The 15,636-nt window shown below is 32.6% G+C and overlaps 1 protein-coding gene, 1 long non-coding RNA gene and 4 other non-coding genes across 6 annotated transcripts in view; 4 read left to right on the plus strand and 2 right to left on the minus strand.

Moving 5' to 3' along the window:
• Positions 1-56: 56 nt before the first annotated feature.
• On the minus strand, positions 57-138 carry Trnas-uga (transfer RNA serine (anticodon UGA)). Its single transcript has one exon. It is a non-coding gene; the product is annotated as a tRNA-Ser (tRNA).
• A 1,346-nt stretch (positions 139-1,484) lies between these two features.
• Trnas-uga (transfer RNA serine (anticodon UGA)) lies at positions 1,485-1,566 on the plus strand. Its single transcript has one exon. It is a non-coding gene; the product is annotated as a tRNA-Ser (tRNA).
• A 204-nt stretch (positions 1,567-1,770) lies between these two features.
• LOC130899470 (uncharacterized) lies at positions 1,771-2,127 on the minus strand. The gene is made up of 2 exons (XR_009060036.1): positions 1,983-2,127; positions 1,771-1,935 (listed from the first exon to the last, which is right to left on the minus strand). It is a non-coding gene; the product is annotated as an uncharacterized LOC130899470 (long non-coding RNA).
• On the plus strand, positions 1,832-1,913 carry Trnas-uga (transfer RNA serine (anticodon UGA)). The gene has a single exon. It is a non-coding gene; the product is annotated as a tRNA-Ser (tRNA).
• A 465-nt stretch (positions 2,128-2,592) lies between the features above and the next one.
• Positions 2,593-2,674, plus strand: Trnas-cga (transfer RNA serine (anticodon CGA)). The gene has a single exon. It is a non-coding gene; the product is annotated as a tRNA-Ser (tRNA).
• Positions 2,675-4,129: 1,455 nt separating this feature from the next.
• The window catches only part of LOC130899549 (uncharacterized), a 62,938-nt gene continuing 51,431 nt past the window's right edge, over positions 4,130-15,636 (plus strand). Inside the window, exon 1 of the mRNA XM_057809559.1 lies at positions 4,130-4,601. Coding sequence (XP_057665542.1) covers positions 4,472-4,601 — 130 coding nt within the window. The 5' untranslated portion in view covers positions 4,130-4,471. The remainder of the gene's footprint in view (positions 4,602-15,636) is intronic.

A 15,636-nucleotide genomic window follows, 5' to 3' on the forward strand; every position in this document is an offset into this window, starting at 1 on the left:
TATTGAAATAAATGTGTTATTTGCAAAAAACAAGGAGTTTTTTATTTGAAAAAAAACGCTGCGGACAGGATTCGAACCTGCGCGGGCAGAGCCCAATGGATTTCAAGTCCATGTCCTTAACCACTCGGACACCACAGCTTGTATAATATACAACAATAAATACATTCAAAAATATCCTAGCTTTACGTTATAGAACTTCACGATAATTAAAAGATGATTTAATTCGCACTATTTAGAAATTTTAAAAAAATATAACAATAAAATTTGTTCCATTTTCATGAATCTCTAGCTAGACCTCAAAACGTATTTAACTGGAAGTAAATTACGTATTTAATTTCAGTGCAAGGAAACACATTTTATAATAATTAAGGCACTCAATGGATATTTTTACCCAAACTCCATTATTAGTGTAGTACTTCATATATATTGCTCTTTGGAAAGTGGTAGCAAATATCAAGAATTCCTATAATCTATGTAGTTGACTGTTTTTGGAGGTTTGATGTATCATTGTCAGTTTCCTACAACTTCATGCTGTATATCAAAGTTTATTACCTATTTAGTTTGAACGCGTTGTGGCTGTTCTGATGTTGCCAGAACCCGAATGAAATTATTTTAGATTCAGCTACGTAATATAATGCTGCTTATTAGTAATCATTTAGTAACAAAGTAGTACAACATTCATTATTTGAATAAATATTTAATGACAACGTTTTTATATATGTTTTATATCCATATAGTCAATAGTTAATATATCTAACCTAACATAACCTAACCTAACTGCGTCAAACATAAAGTTGCAATGCAATTCAAAATGCCACAACAATTCCTAATGCAAAAACAAATAGGTGGATATGCAGCGAAGATTGATTTTAGTAATATACTTTATTACATTAAAACGACTGTTAATAATTTATATCAACTATTGATTATACGGATATAAAACATATATAAATACGTTGTCATTAACAATAAGCAGCATTATATTACGTGAGCAGACGTCTTCTAAATCTAAAATAATTTAATTTGGGTTCTGGTTATATCAGAACAGCCACAATGCATTCTAGCAAACGCAAAACGCACAGAATGCGTTTTGGCTATTTATACTGGCCGTTTTCGGTCTTTAAATGCAAAGTTACTAGAATTTAAAAACACTCCTATCCATACAACACACACATTATGTTATACATAGTCGTCGTGCTGGTTTTCTATATATACAACACCAAATTAAAAATAAAATAACTAAACAAGGACTAACTAAGTACATATTTGGAAGTTCGTAATAATCTATGCTTCAATGTATAATAAAAAAATTTTCAAGCGCACTTCAAATTTTTTTTATGTTAAATGGAAACTACCCGGTTTTCTCAGACTTTAAATGCATTTATGATGTTAAAATATTATACTGGTTATACACAAATACAAACTGTAAACAGTTTCAAATGATAACAAAAATATATACGCATTTTCGAACATTCTTATTATGAGCTGCGGTGTCCGAGTGGTTAAGGAGATGGACTTGAAATCCATTGGGCTCTGCCCGCACAGGTTCGAATCCTGTCCGCAGCGTTTTTTATTTTTGTTAAAACAAGAGAGTCAAATAGGGTTGTAAATTAAATAGAATACACTCGAACTTTTTCTATTAATTTGACTACTACAGACACGTACTATTAGACAACTGAAAGCTTCTTTGTTACTGCAAACTACATTTTTATACTATAAAATGTCCTAAGGATAGATTTGGGAAATACACTTTTAAAAAGTTCAACAAAATTAAGTAGAACGCAAATTTATTGATATTTTAATTCATTACGTTGAATGATCATGTTCCACAGCTGCGGTGTCCGAGTGGTTAAGGAGATGGACTTGAAATCCATTGGGCTCTGCCCGCACAGGTTCGAATCCTGTCCGCAGCGTTCTTAATTTTGTAGAAAATACCTAAAGAGCAATGAAAAAAAGAACGACACCAAAATAACAATACTCACCACATCTACAATTTGAACATAATTCCCAAAAAGTTTGTTTATATCTAATAATATTTTGACCCATGGATATTTGTTGTACTTTTGTTCTTTTGAATTATATCATCAGCCATTAGACATAGCATGACAGGTTGGTAGTACATTACAGACGGTGACATTTGTATTTAATCTTGTCAACATTGGTACACTATGGTTTTTTGTAACAAAAGTGATTTTTTTTCATATCAATTTGCATTTGATAATAATGAATATTTGAAATTTGCAAACCAACCACTTTTTAGAAAATTATATTCATCAATCTAATATTATACCAATATAGGAGTGTATTCCCAGTTCCATTTTTAAATATTTGCTATAATCAACCCTCTATGTACATTTTGTATAGGTTCGAATGCCTACTTGCAACGGCGATTTTTAAGTACGGTATAGATACAGATCTGGAAACGGTAATTCGAGAATTACTAATTTTTTACTTATTTCTAAATATAGTGTTTCAATAGGATAAATTTAATAATATTGGATATTTGTTACAAATACTATTGTATAAAATTATTTCCAATTATGTACTAACTTTTTGACTATAAATTCATTTTTTAAAAAGCGATGTTGCCAAGCTGCGGTGTCCGAGTGGTTAAGGAGATGGACTCGAAATCCATTGGGCTATGCCCGCACAGGTTCAAATCCTGTCCGCAGCGATTCTGTTTTTTTTTATTTTACAGGATCTGAAAAAGCATGACATTCTCATATATTCTTGTAGAACTTTTGGTTACTTTCTTCATTACCGTAATTTTTCAAAAATTGTTTCTATTATAGTAGTTCATTATTTGAAATTTCAACAATTTTGGTGGTACAATAGTGAAAAGTTGTCTATGGCGTAAATGATACCTATTTAGCGTTTCCTTTATTATTAAATTTATTCTGATGATAATGTGGTGCCACCATTATTTAATACATTTCGATGAATTTTTTCATATATACAGATTGTTCTTACAATCAGTCGAAGGCATCAGCCATTTTAGAAAATTCAGTATAAAACTTCTCAATAAAATTTTATATCCTATTAAAGTTTATGTTCATCATAGCTCTGCCACAATAACCTACTTAATCATCTCAGCAAAAAAAACTGTTATTTATCCTACACGCAGTATTGGACACCAGATTCTTTTTACTGACATATTTTTATAGACGAAATCCCTTTATCTACGGTTTGATAGATGGATTAAAAGAGTGAAGGGGGAAGCCCTCTTGCTTGAAACGAGATCTTATCTTGATGCATTTTAGAGATGGACACGACTAAGACAAAACTAATAAACATATTGTATACGTTTAGTTGACTGCTAATGTTAAACGAATCCATTCAGTAGGAATCCAGTACCGGTAAATTTATATCCAATGTGGTGTAAGAAAAATTTCTTGTATCCTAAATTTCATCTGAGGCTGGAAGTTTACGTTACTGTGATAAAGTAACCTCTTAAGAGGGAGCCACCCATCTCTATTCGAATCTTAGGTTACCCAACTAACCAGTGGGTTCTAAATATGCCATGATGTGCCAGAGTGTCTCACAATAAATATAATTATTAACAATCTTAATGTCGTCAAAAATATACTGGTTGACAAAGAGATTTTTCGTTATTGAAATGCGATGATACTTTTATTTTTCTATACTTACGTTAATGCATGTCTTACTATATCATAAATCAAATTAATTGTTAAAAAACTATAATATTAGTAAATTTTACACAATATACTTGTTTGGAAAAATAAAATAGATTTAAAAAAAATATATCAACACCGTAATATTTTTTAAACATAAAACTTCTTACACACGCTTTATTGTTAGATAGAGTAAATCAAATGTATACTAATTTTTTAAATTGACCGCTTTTAGTAGATAAGTTCCTCTTGCAACTGTCTCGTTAATTAATGCTACTACGTTGCCAATTTTCAACTTAAATCGAAGATTTAAAAAATTTTATTTTATTTTATTATAATATATAACATCAAATTATATTGAATAAATTTCAGAATGACATTTATTAAGATAATAATTAGTCATGCCTTTTTGTAGGTGCAGTGTATATTTAGTTTTATTAGAACTTGAACTTTTTACTCTCCCCCAGTCGACATAAACACAATCACATCGCATCATTCGTATCCCGACCACTGACAAAAGCGCATAGCCGGTACGGAAGGTACAACCAGTTTAGCTATGAGCATGCTCTAATCAACGCGCTGCAAAATATTTGAATGTTTGACAGTTAACAATCAAAATACTATCAGTGACTTTTTGTCTGTGCAAGTGTTGAATGTATGTTAATACAACGGAAAGAAAGTAGCTCGTCGTCTTTTTTGAAAACTTTTCCTTTGAAGTGAACGTATTTTTTTGCCTTTTAAAGTCATCAAAGTGAAAATCTTAAATATGTTATATTATGAACGCGGTAGTGATAAAGATGAACGGTTTAATTGTTGACATTTTTTCGTGACTGGAAATAATGTTAATTGCAACTCCTTACAGAGATTTTGATGTGGGTGATAAGAGCCCTCCAAGAGTTATTTCTGAAATTAGAAAGACTTGTGGCAGTTATTATTTTTACCCTACTAATTTCAGGGCGAAGATATCAGGTTAGTTTCTTTTAAAAATTTTATTCTGTTCTATATCATAATATATCCATGATAATAAAATAAATAATTTCATAATAATTAATAATCCGATATTTATGGTTATATAGTTGTACATTCAAAAATAATTCTGTATGTATTATTATATATTTATGCATGTGTGTACAATGAAAGTTTGAATAAGATAAATATACTTAACCTTGAAAGTAAAAGTGGACATTATTGATAGTTAATTTGAGATAATGGTTATTTGGGTCTGGTAACAAATAAGTTCCTTATAATTCGTTTCAGGAAATATATCAATGGACTTAATAATTTAGTAATTGTTTTGAAACTAGTATAATTATTAAAGAATATAGAGATGGATTTGACGTATATAGTATACATAGTTTTCTGTAACAATAATAAATTGATAAAACAATTGTTATTTTTATGGATTGTAAAAACCGTTAATACCGAGTGTTCAAAAATTATTTTTATATTTTAGTTATATACAAAACATTTGTTTTATTGTTTGTTCTAATACCCTAAATGGTAAAAGGTCTTTTGATGAAACAGAATCTTTTTTCGAAATGTCCATGACAATTTGGTATACATGTGGCGTTGATTGATGTAGTTTTAAATGTTCTCTTCAATGTACACGTGCGTATAGGCTGATTGGCATGGATCTTCGTTATGCGTGATTCTTATGCTTAATATTTGAGTGTCATTTGAGCTTTATGAACATTGAGACATTGGTCATTGATGGTATAACTTGAAATTTATAAATTCATAGTCCATGATATTTTTCACTATTTTTTTTAATGGCTTGTTTTTGGATTGCTATTGCTATTGCTATCATCAATTGTGTATCTATAAATTACTGTTTATGCTTTGTTCTGAACACACTTTTCTCCACGAACGATTTATGAACATCTGAAATTATAATTTGAAATCAAAACTGGGAAAATAAATGTTTATAATTAACTGGCCGTAGGTTTATTCTTGATATTTGTAAGTACAAAGTTAACTTCCACGTTTTTTTAAATATAATTACGTAGAAAACCATTAGGGTTAGAGGTTATTTCGTGGTAAATATCACCAAAAGGATTAATGTATATGCGTCGAGGATTGATTGGACGTATTCAGAACAAGTTCTGAATTAGAAATTTGTGCTCCACAAGCGCAGGATTTTAAATCTTGAACATTTCAGAGTAGAGTAGATGTCATGTTGCCAGATGTTGGAACAGAATGTGTACTTAAAAAAATTCCACACGCCTTTATAGTGTTTTATAACGTTTATAGTGATTTCATTATTAAAAATAAACTTTTTATATAATTTTAACATGCAGATTTTTCATTTGAAGACCAAAAAAATCATTAAGATGTTAGAATAGAAATGTAACATCTTAAAAATACTTAAATACATTTTGAATGGTTTTTAAAATATGGATTATTTCATAAAAATTAACTTGACATGCACTGTTGCCAAGTTTTAACTCTCATACAGAGAGGGAGGAAAAAATCGACTCAAGTTGCACGCTCTCTTAGCTCTATAATGAATTGTCGGTGTTGTTATTGAGTTAGTTTTTTGGAAAAGAAAAAAATATCAAACGAAAAGGTTCTGAAACAATGAAAAAGGGTTATCATTAACAGTAAAGAAAATACAAGCTTGAATTCGTCAAAATTATCATTAATTTGAAATTATAACCTATCAACGAATCGAATGTTTATTCGATCTTGTTCAGTGAGTACCGTTTTAGGCTCCGATTTCGTTGCTAGTGCAAGACTTCTCTCTCATAAAAGCTCGAAAGGATTTAAGTCTGCGCTATACGCTAACTAATTCATAGCGGGAATTTCGCCGATTAAACTGAGGCGGGGAACGACGTTTCATTGAAAACCATCTCGGTGTCCGTCCATATTATCCAGAAACCTCCAGAGATCGGACGGAACAAACTCTAACTTACTTAATCATGTTGAGAGACTGTTTACTAAACTAAGGTATGCTTCGGAATTCACATGTAATTCAGCAAAAACTTCAGCAGTCCTAGATCATTGAAGTCATCATTTTTGATAATCTATTATTCGAGATATTTTAATCACGGCTCCATATATTAATAAATTAGTAGTTGCTTGATCCTAATAAGGCATATTCCACGTAAATATGAAGATGGCTTTTGGAATTTTCTGATCTTTCCATCTTTGAACTTAATTGCTCTAGATCGCTAACCAATGTTTCCAACCAAGCTTTATTACTACCAAAAACTAAGCAGGGAAAACCATAATGCATTTTTTAGTAATATTTTTGTTATAACTACAAGGTGGCGCAAAAAGAACGCACGAATTTCAAACCAGTATAATTTGCTTTATTCTGATTACATACGAAATGGACTCACATGAATACAATGTTTAGATTATCCAATTTATGAGTTGGTCCATTGGAATATCGATATGCACTGTTTGTAGTGAAGATTAAGAAGATTACTTCAGACAGAAGGCGTCGATACTCATCAAAAGTCTTTCTTCCATTACTTTTGACAATGACTCGTTGGAAATAGCTGTGATTTATTCCCGTATTGCAGCTTACAGGTCCTTTCGTGTACGGGGTTTGTTGCAATAAACTTTACTTTTTAAATCACACACCGAGAGATCTGGAAAACGTGCAGGTCAATGGATATCGCCGAAACGTGAAATTAAATGTCGAAGAAACATCGTTCGTGCAACTGCCATGGAATAATTAGCCGTGTGAGCTGTAGCTCCGTCTTGTTGGAACCACAGTTTTGTTTTTTTTTTGACCCCTGTATTGAATTGAAAAAAATCCGTTATATTTGAAGCAAGGGATAACGATTCTGCGTTGGTGCTGATACTGATATATTAGCAGCGTCAGTTACGAATTTTTCAACCGTATATTACGAATCGACCAAAATCTCACGATTTATTTGGTTCAGGTAGTGTTTAATCTTTGTGAAAAATTACTATATTATGCAAAAATTTCAATTTTCTTAGCGCTTATAAGAAATTAACAGTACCGATAATCCTCTTTATGTCATACGTAGTGCAGTCCAAAAGTTCTTAGCCTAGCATAGATAGAAAGCACAGAAATAAAAAAAAAACGTGACTAGAGTAAAAACGTCGCCTGTTTAATTTCATCCCCGGTGTTATATTTTACCCATTAACAGTCAGACAGTGCTATAGGGTGGGTGTTTAATTGCTGAAATTTCACTTAGAACAGTTTAATATTTTTTTTTTGACCCGCACCTAGGTCACCTAATGATTCTCGTCACCAGCGAAACAACGCAAAGCGCGAAACTCAATACTTTATTATTTTAATACCCTCTCTTTCACCCTTCAAAGATAGAAAAATACTCACGCCTCTGTTATAAAACTACTTGTTATCTTCTCGCTAATTCGTACCATATTATCTGTTTTATTATGTACGAGGGTTGTCCATAAAATAAGATTCCTAAGAAGCTGCGGATGCTAGGTACGCTATAAGGCGGGATTTGCGCGAAGCTTGACTCCTTTTCTCCCAGTTTGTACCTTGACAAGCTATATACAACTTTGATTCTTGTATTGGTAGTCGTGAAAGATGCAGCTTCCAGTTGATTCTCACCCCAGGTGGAAATTACGCACAGTTATCCGTTTTTTGTATGTCAATTACGTTTCTCCAGTGGAAATTCATTTCCAACTGTGTACGGTGTTGATAATCCAAAGACGAACGTGCAGATTTGGATGGAATACTGTCTCACACCCTCCTTACTGCCCAGACTTTGCCCGCAGTGATTACCATCTCTTCATTGGGATGTAATTCACAACTGACGAAGAAATGAAATAAGAGGTTTTAAGCTATCTCGGCGACAGGGCGACAGATGGTACACCGCTTGCAAAAATGCGTTGATCTAAAAGGCGATTATGTCAAAAATAAGAGTCAAAACTTTCAAACTTGCATTATTCAATGCCAATAAACAGGTTTTTCATTCGTTAGGAACGATTTTGAGCGTTTTGTAGTGGGATTGTGGCGAAATTGAACACCAAAGTGTACTAACCGTAATATATTTCCGAACTTTCGAATATTCAAATAGACGCTTGATAGAAATATAAAGATTATTGAGTATTTCAACCAAGCGCCAATTTGAATATTGATTTTTGAAATCGATGAATTATTTCCTATAGTTTTTTTTTCTGTTTATACTATCGAAGATTTTCTCTAAATTAGCTGTTGCATCGTAAATTCCATTGTCGGTGTCTATTAGTTTTTCTGTTGTTTGTTTCAAAGTTAATAAAACTTCGCGTGGATCCAAAATCGAGGCAATTACCTCTACCTGCATTAAAACCCTGACTCGGATGTCCTTTACGTTTATACAACTTATAATAATAATTTAAAATTATTTTCAGAAAAATATAAGTCAAAAATTAGACCTTTAACATTTGAAAAACGTCCAAAAGAATATTTTAGTTTGCCGGTCACGCACTAACATATTTTGACGCTTTTTTTTCGAATATAATAATTTAAAAACAAGGTAATAATTCAACGTATATAAGTAGTTATATACCTATTGAAAGCGGATACCTGTCTTTGTACACATCTTTACCGAAGATCGTTATTATCATTACAACACACAATAAATAGTTTCTTAACGTATTCATCAATTAATTTTCTAAACACGTGTGTAATGTAATCTGCGCATTCTTTTATTTGTTCTTAAGAATTTTTCTACGGGGCGAATTCGCAATTGAAATGTTCCATCATTTTGTAAAAATCTTCGATATTTAATTAGGAAATAAAGATTTTTCCGTGCGCGGAAAGTCATGCAAGCACGGAAAAATCCATTACTGGACGTGTAATGAACGATATTTTTTATTATTCTTATGCGAAATCAACGCAAAAAAGGTTACGAATTGAATTTAGGACATTTTATTTTCAAAGTAATCATAATACATAGTTATTTTATTTCTGTCAGTTTAATTTATGTTAGTTCCAAAAAATGTACTCGGAAGAAGATCCAGATATTCCTATGAAACATATTCCATGTTGTGGAGTCGGTTCCCAAGTTTTTTAGCTTCAAACAAAAACAAAAAAGGCTGTGGGCTATATACCAAGAAAGTACAGGATACTAACGGCATAACAAAGAACCAATATCCAGTGTTTGGGATTTTTGACGCAAAAACCAAACAAACCCAATAGTTTTACAATTACCAATTATGTACATTCGAGTGCAGTTTATCGTAAACATGTAGATCTAAGGTCTCAAAATATGAACAGCAGAAGATTATTTGTTGCATACTGAAATCGTAGGTGTTGCCGTACCATCAGCGCTGACCCGAAACTTGTTGCAAAATACGTGAAACTGAAAAATCTCGAATAATATATCTGACCTGGACTAAAGCGTTTTTCGGAAAGCGCTGCTCACTGAGGATGGCGTTCTTTCACCGTACCAAAAGGATACAAAGAAAAATAGAAGTATCACCAAAATTGTTTAAACCCATCCAAAAAAAAATCGAAATATCTGCAACCATCTGCAAACACCTTCAGTTCTAAAGAATGAAATGAAACAATTTCTGCGATAACTTTTATTAATTCGTCTTTTCACGACGACTATTTACTCAAAACTAACTAACTTCCTTACATTATGTACTTATATACCTATCCCAAAAGAATTTTCTAGATTTAGAACAAAAAGAAACGAAACAAATAAGTAAATAGACTTTCCTGGAAATTAATCAAAAGAAACAATGTAAATAAACCGCTTGCTATAAAAACTTTTTACACTCAAACATCTAAAGAATCTCATTTCATGAACTTGGTAACATTATGTTGTTGTCGTTTTAAAACAAATGTTACAAATAAATAATTGTTGTATCTTATAATCAATTATATGCCATTGTGTGGCATCGGAAAGCGATGGTCACGAAAAACTATAACTATAGCAGTTGCGTCAAAAAATTGTCGCGATAAAATTAGCTCAGGTGTGTGCATGCTTCATGACAATGCTCCAGACCACAGTGCTTCGTTTTTCAAAGTTTCCGTACATGCGTACAGAGATTAACCACCCACCATATAGTTCTGATCTGGCCCCCTTCGACTATTTTCTGTTCACAAAGCTGAAGATTGAATTAAGGGGTAAAAGATTTAACAGCGTGGATCGGCGATAGTTGGACTACGACTTTAAAAACAATCAACTACCGTAATATTGAAATAGAAAGTTATCAAATCATTGGAACGAGTTCATTTTATTAGTAACAATTGACTTTTTATTTAGCTATGAGCGGGAAGGGTCTAATTCTCTCCGATAAGAAGTAGAACAAAAATAAGTATAAAGCAACAGTCGACTATACAATAAATTCTAATTGGATGTTATTGACAACAATTGAAAGTTTTTAATAGGCCTAATAAGCTGCTTATTAAATTGAGAACGTACATCATAAAGAAATATGACAAACTTTAATACTTCAGTGAACACTTTCGTAAATATATTAAGAGATAAAGGGTGTCCCAAAATTAACGCTGAATTTAATAGAAAACACAGTTTTTAGTATTTTTATTGTACTTTTTCCAATGAATCGTAAAGTACATATTTTATTTCGTTGAATCTCCTCTTCTCCTCCTTCAAGGTACGCACGGTTGTGGTTTGGTTGACGTAGACCTTCAATTTTAGATAACCTCAAAAAAGTAATCCAATGGTGTTAAATCACACGATCTAGCGGGCCAATTCTGATTACTCTGCGGTAATTAGAGTGTTTCATGAGCTGTATGTTCATTTTCAAAAAAGTATGGTCCAATTATGCCTTCAGTCCAAAATGTGTCGCGTTGTGGATGAATTTGTTTTTCGAAAATCACAAGTGGTTTCCCTGGACTCAAAACGCGGCAATTTTAGCGATTAACAAACACAACAAAGTCGAAATTTTGCTTGAAAAATCAGCTCAATAATCGATTCAAAGAAATTACTTCGCTATGCATGGTCACTCTCCAGTTGTTGTTAATTGAATTTTGTAAGCATTCGTCCAGGATACCAAGGTTTTCATCTCCGATTTCCTTGAACCTGCAACGATTTTAATGAAATTTTCACATTTCGGCACTGGGTAGATTTTGAAGATAAAGGTAAGGCAAGCTTAAATCCAAATGTCCATGAAAATTGAAGTAGATTCATGAAAATCGGAGGTGATACTTCATTTTTACCTTGGTAGCTTGGACTACATGGAGATGAAATTTGCAAATCTTGTCTACAATGACGAATTGAGGTTCCTGGATTTTCACATTTGAACGAGTCGGTTTTGGACGCCCAGTGTGTTTCGCAACTCCAACAGATCCTGTCTCCCAGAATTATTTAATTCTTTACGGTTGACAAAGTTTAAACATATATTGTATGAAATTTTCGAACTGGGGCCGCCAACCTTTCATAATTTTTGAAATATTGTTCAATAATGAAGACACATTGTTTTATCGTGTAATACTTCATTTTCACTAACCCTGAACTGTCAGCTGTCAATTTTTTTTTGATATCGTCATAAATGGCGGCAAATTTGAATCTTGCGTTAATTTTGGAACGCCCTTTATATACATATAATTATATTAATGCATCTAAATGTTCTGGATTTGTTTTTAAGTCTTTATCAAAATATAACATTAAAAAAAATGTCGAAACGTCAAATTTTGATAAAGACTTGAGGAAAAGTTGAAACGTCAACTAATTTCAAAAAAGAACTGACATATAATTAAATATATTTCTTTAATTTCACATTTTTAGACCTTTTGATATGTTTATGTTTCTAAATCGTCTTGATTTTAGGTCTCTTTTGATTTGAAATTAGTTTTTTCAATCATTTTTGAAGGCAGGTAAAAAATTTGACGTTTCGACTACTGTCTTGACAGATTTGACACTGACAATTTGCGTATTTACCTAATGATTTATATAAATAAATAAAATACAGATTATACAAATAGAAAATCGGGATATTAAGGCATTAAACCCTATTAAAGAATCTAAGGATGAAAGTGAAACATATAAATGAAATTTATAAAAAAAAAACTTCCTCTACCCTTGTCACAAAAGAATATTATTTAAGTTTGTTCTTATGTAATCGTGGGATAAAACGGGAATTGGCACCTTGTCCTTTTACCTGCCCTTAATCTTCTTATTCTTATATCAACAATGGGGTTTCGAGTTCTAAACATTGGAATCATTTTATTGGCTTTAATAATGAAACTAGTCTACACCAAAAAAAATTATTTTTCCTAGGTTTTGATAGTGAAGAAATGTTGGTTTGACTTATTTATAATATTTTAAGTAGCTCAGCGTCTGTTACAATCAGTACAACTCGGTAAAACTTGCCGTTGTCGCGCCGGCCGCCTCCCGTCCACAACGTTTGCTGAGGTCTGCAAATATGCTTGATTGTGGTTAACCGGTTCACCAGCCAAATTGCCGCCGATAGGGAATAATGCTACTCGCCCCAAAATTACCCGTTTTCCTATTAAAAATAAAAGTAACAAAATATTGAAAAAAAAAACACGAAAATAACAAAATAAATCCCCAAACTGGGAAGTCCTTCACAAGGAATATTCTTTTCTTCTTTACCAAATCCCTACTGGTCGTTTTTTTTTCTTTTGTCGGCCTGAGGTAGTGCAGACTCTAATAAAAACGAGAACCAAGCCCTGCAGAGGAACAACTCCTATATCAGGGCCAATTACAATGAACTTCTCTCGCCCAAATATACCCAACAAATCTCCCAAACTTCCTGCAATGATGAACACGAAGTAGAGAGATGTAGCTGTTATAGATAATATGTATTAACAGAAATTGTTCCTGCAATATTGACAGACTATTGCCAATTGTTAATCGTACCACACAGGGTATCATAGAAAAATGAAGAAATCATGTTTTTTTTTTGGTATAAATTTTTTGTTGGCTAGTGTAATTCATTATTACGTATTTGTGTTTGTTTAAAAATATCGGTCACGATTAGATACCGTAAAATCTGTACGATTTTGTAAATCACTTTGAAGGTTGGGTTGAGAAGTCAACAAATATACAGAGTATCTCAAATCCTTCTTCCCGTAAATTATATAAACGTCGATACATCTCAATAGAATTTAAATACTATCGTTATTATAAAACGTAATATATAGAGGGTGTCTCATGAGTAATTTCGGTTTTCGTTTCAATTTAAACATGTCGTAACTTGTCAAGACTAGTTTCTAATTTCATGAAGAGTACAATTGTACACTCGTGGATCGCACGCTCGCGATCGATGGCCTCTAACAAAAAATCTGCAGCTTTCATTCTTGTTCTGATTTTAGCGTCTCGAAGCTTTTTGTCTTAGCTCTATAATGAATGGTCTATGGTGTTATTGAGTTATTTTTTTTTGGTAAAAAAATGTCAAACGATAAGGAATGTTAAACAAAGGAAAGGGGTTATAAATTAACTGCAATATGTAGACGGGTTTTGTTTTTTTTTGTTCTGCAATACTGCGCCAATCTTTCTCCAAGTCTTCTGTCTTCCATCGCTACCATGCAGGTACACACTGCTTTCTCACGAAAAGATAACTGAGCCTCATTGCCTCAGTCCATTGAACGTGTTCTCCGGCAAATTGTAATCGGGCTGCTCGGTGGGCTGGGGTTGATTTGAGACAAGTAGCTGGCCGTTTTGGTTCTAGGTTAATTGTCTTAAGACATTTTCTTGACTGTTCAGCCACTCACATTCATTCCTCGCTTTTCTATGAACTCTTGTTGGACGTGGACACAAGTGAGTGCTCAATTTATCAGCAATGTGCTGACAATGAATCAGTTAGAGAAATTACAAAAAAGTTTTGTCAAAAGTGTTAATTTTGATCGATGTATTCACTCTCAACAGAGAGGCAGGTCAAATTCTTCTCTGCAGTTCGAAAGGTCGGGAGGGGCTGCGCAAAAACGCGGTCCTTGAGAAGGTCCTACAGTAAAAAATCACAGGGAATCAGGTCACATGCTCACAGGTCTGCTTATCCATTCGCGAGTGTTGGTGCGTTATTCATTTGCCAACGTAAATCTTCGAGCATTTCCGGATAACTTTGGCCCGTCACGTGACCCTCAAATAAGTACGGACTTACGAGGCCTCCCACATGGATGCGTCGGCAACAGAGCACGTTTTGAATAGTTTCTGGTACGTCTTCTACACTGTTGAACGATTTTATAGCGGCGAGTTTGGAAATTGTTGATCCGCGTTTTTATGCATATATGATGTAACAAAAAAACTCTTTCTTGAAGCGCGAGCTTGTTTATTCATTCAAAAAATCATAACACAGGTGTCTGAAGCACGAACATGCTTTTTTTTTAATCCTTTTCAATCTCGTTTGCAAATATGGATATTTGCGAATATATCTTGGGAAACAATTTTTTTTTGTAGAGCTGTGTAATAATTTATTGCAAATTACAATATTTTGGTTACAAGGAACAAGTAATAAAACCCAGAGGAGTGGAAAAAGTTCATGCACCAGCTAATGTCATGACTACTTTAATAAATAATGTTTTCATTCAATAATTAAACACCATTAAATTAATTAATTTGAGCTAATGGTTTTTCAACATTTTTTATAGACCGATATCGATTTTTTTTCACGGTCTGTTAATAATTTTGGATAACATACAGTAATTTGAAATATTGAAATGATCCTAGTCGCTAGACTTGACAGTATTTTTCTGCTTTTTGTAATGAAATTTAACGTCGTTTACCGCGTGATTATTATTAAAGTAGTAGTCTCCTTACCTAATTTCGAAATTACAAAACCAGTGAATCAATCACCTAATGACAAACTTCGACATATATCTTAATTGGAAGGTTACGAAATTACCTTCAAGTAGAGGAAAGTTTTTCCATTGTATCTGAAGAAATTTAGCGCAAGCTTTATCTAAAAATAGATAAACATTGGAATTGTCGTTCCTAATAGTATATAGATGGAAAAAATGGAGTGTTAACGAACTTATGACGTGTGCGAGAAATATTTATGATTATAATATAGAGGGCCGTAATATTTTTTTACGTTCAACTTCAATTTTCCTTTTTAGTTCTAATCGATATTGATTAATGAC

The sequence above is a fragment of the Diorhabda carinulata genome, chromosome 11, assembly GCF_026250575.1.
Source record: "Diorhabda carinulata isolate Delta chromosome 11, icDioCari1.1, whole genome shotgun sequence".
Taxonomy (NCBI): domain Eukaryota; kingdom Metazoa; phylum Arthropoda; class Insecta; order Coleoptera; family Chrysomelidae; genus Diorhabda; species Diorhabda carinulata.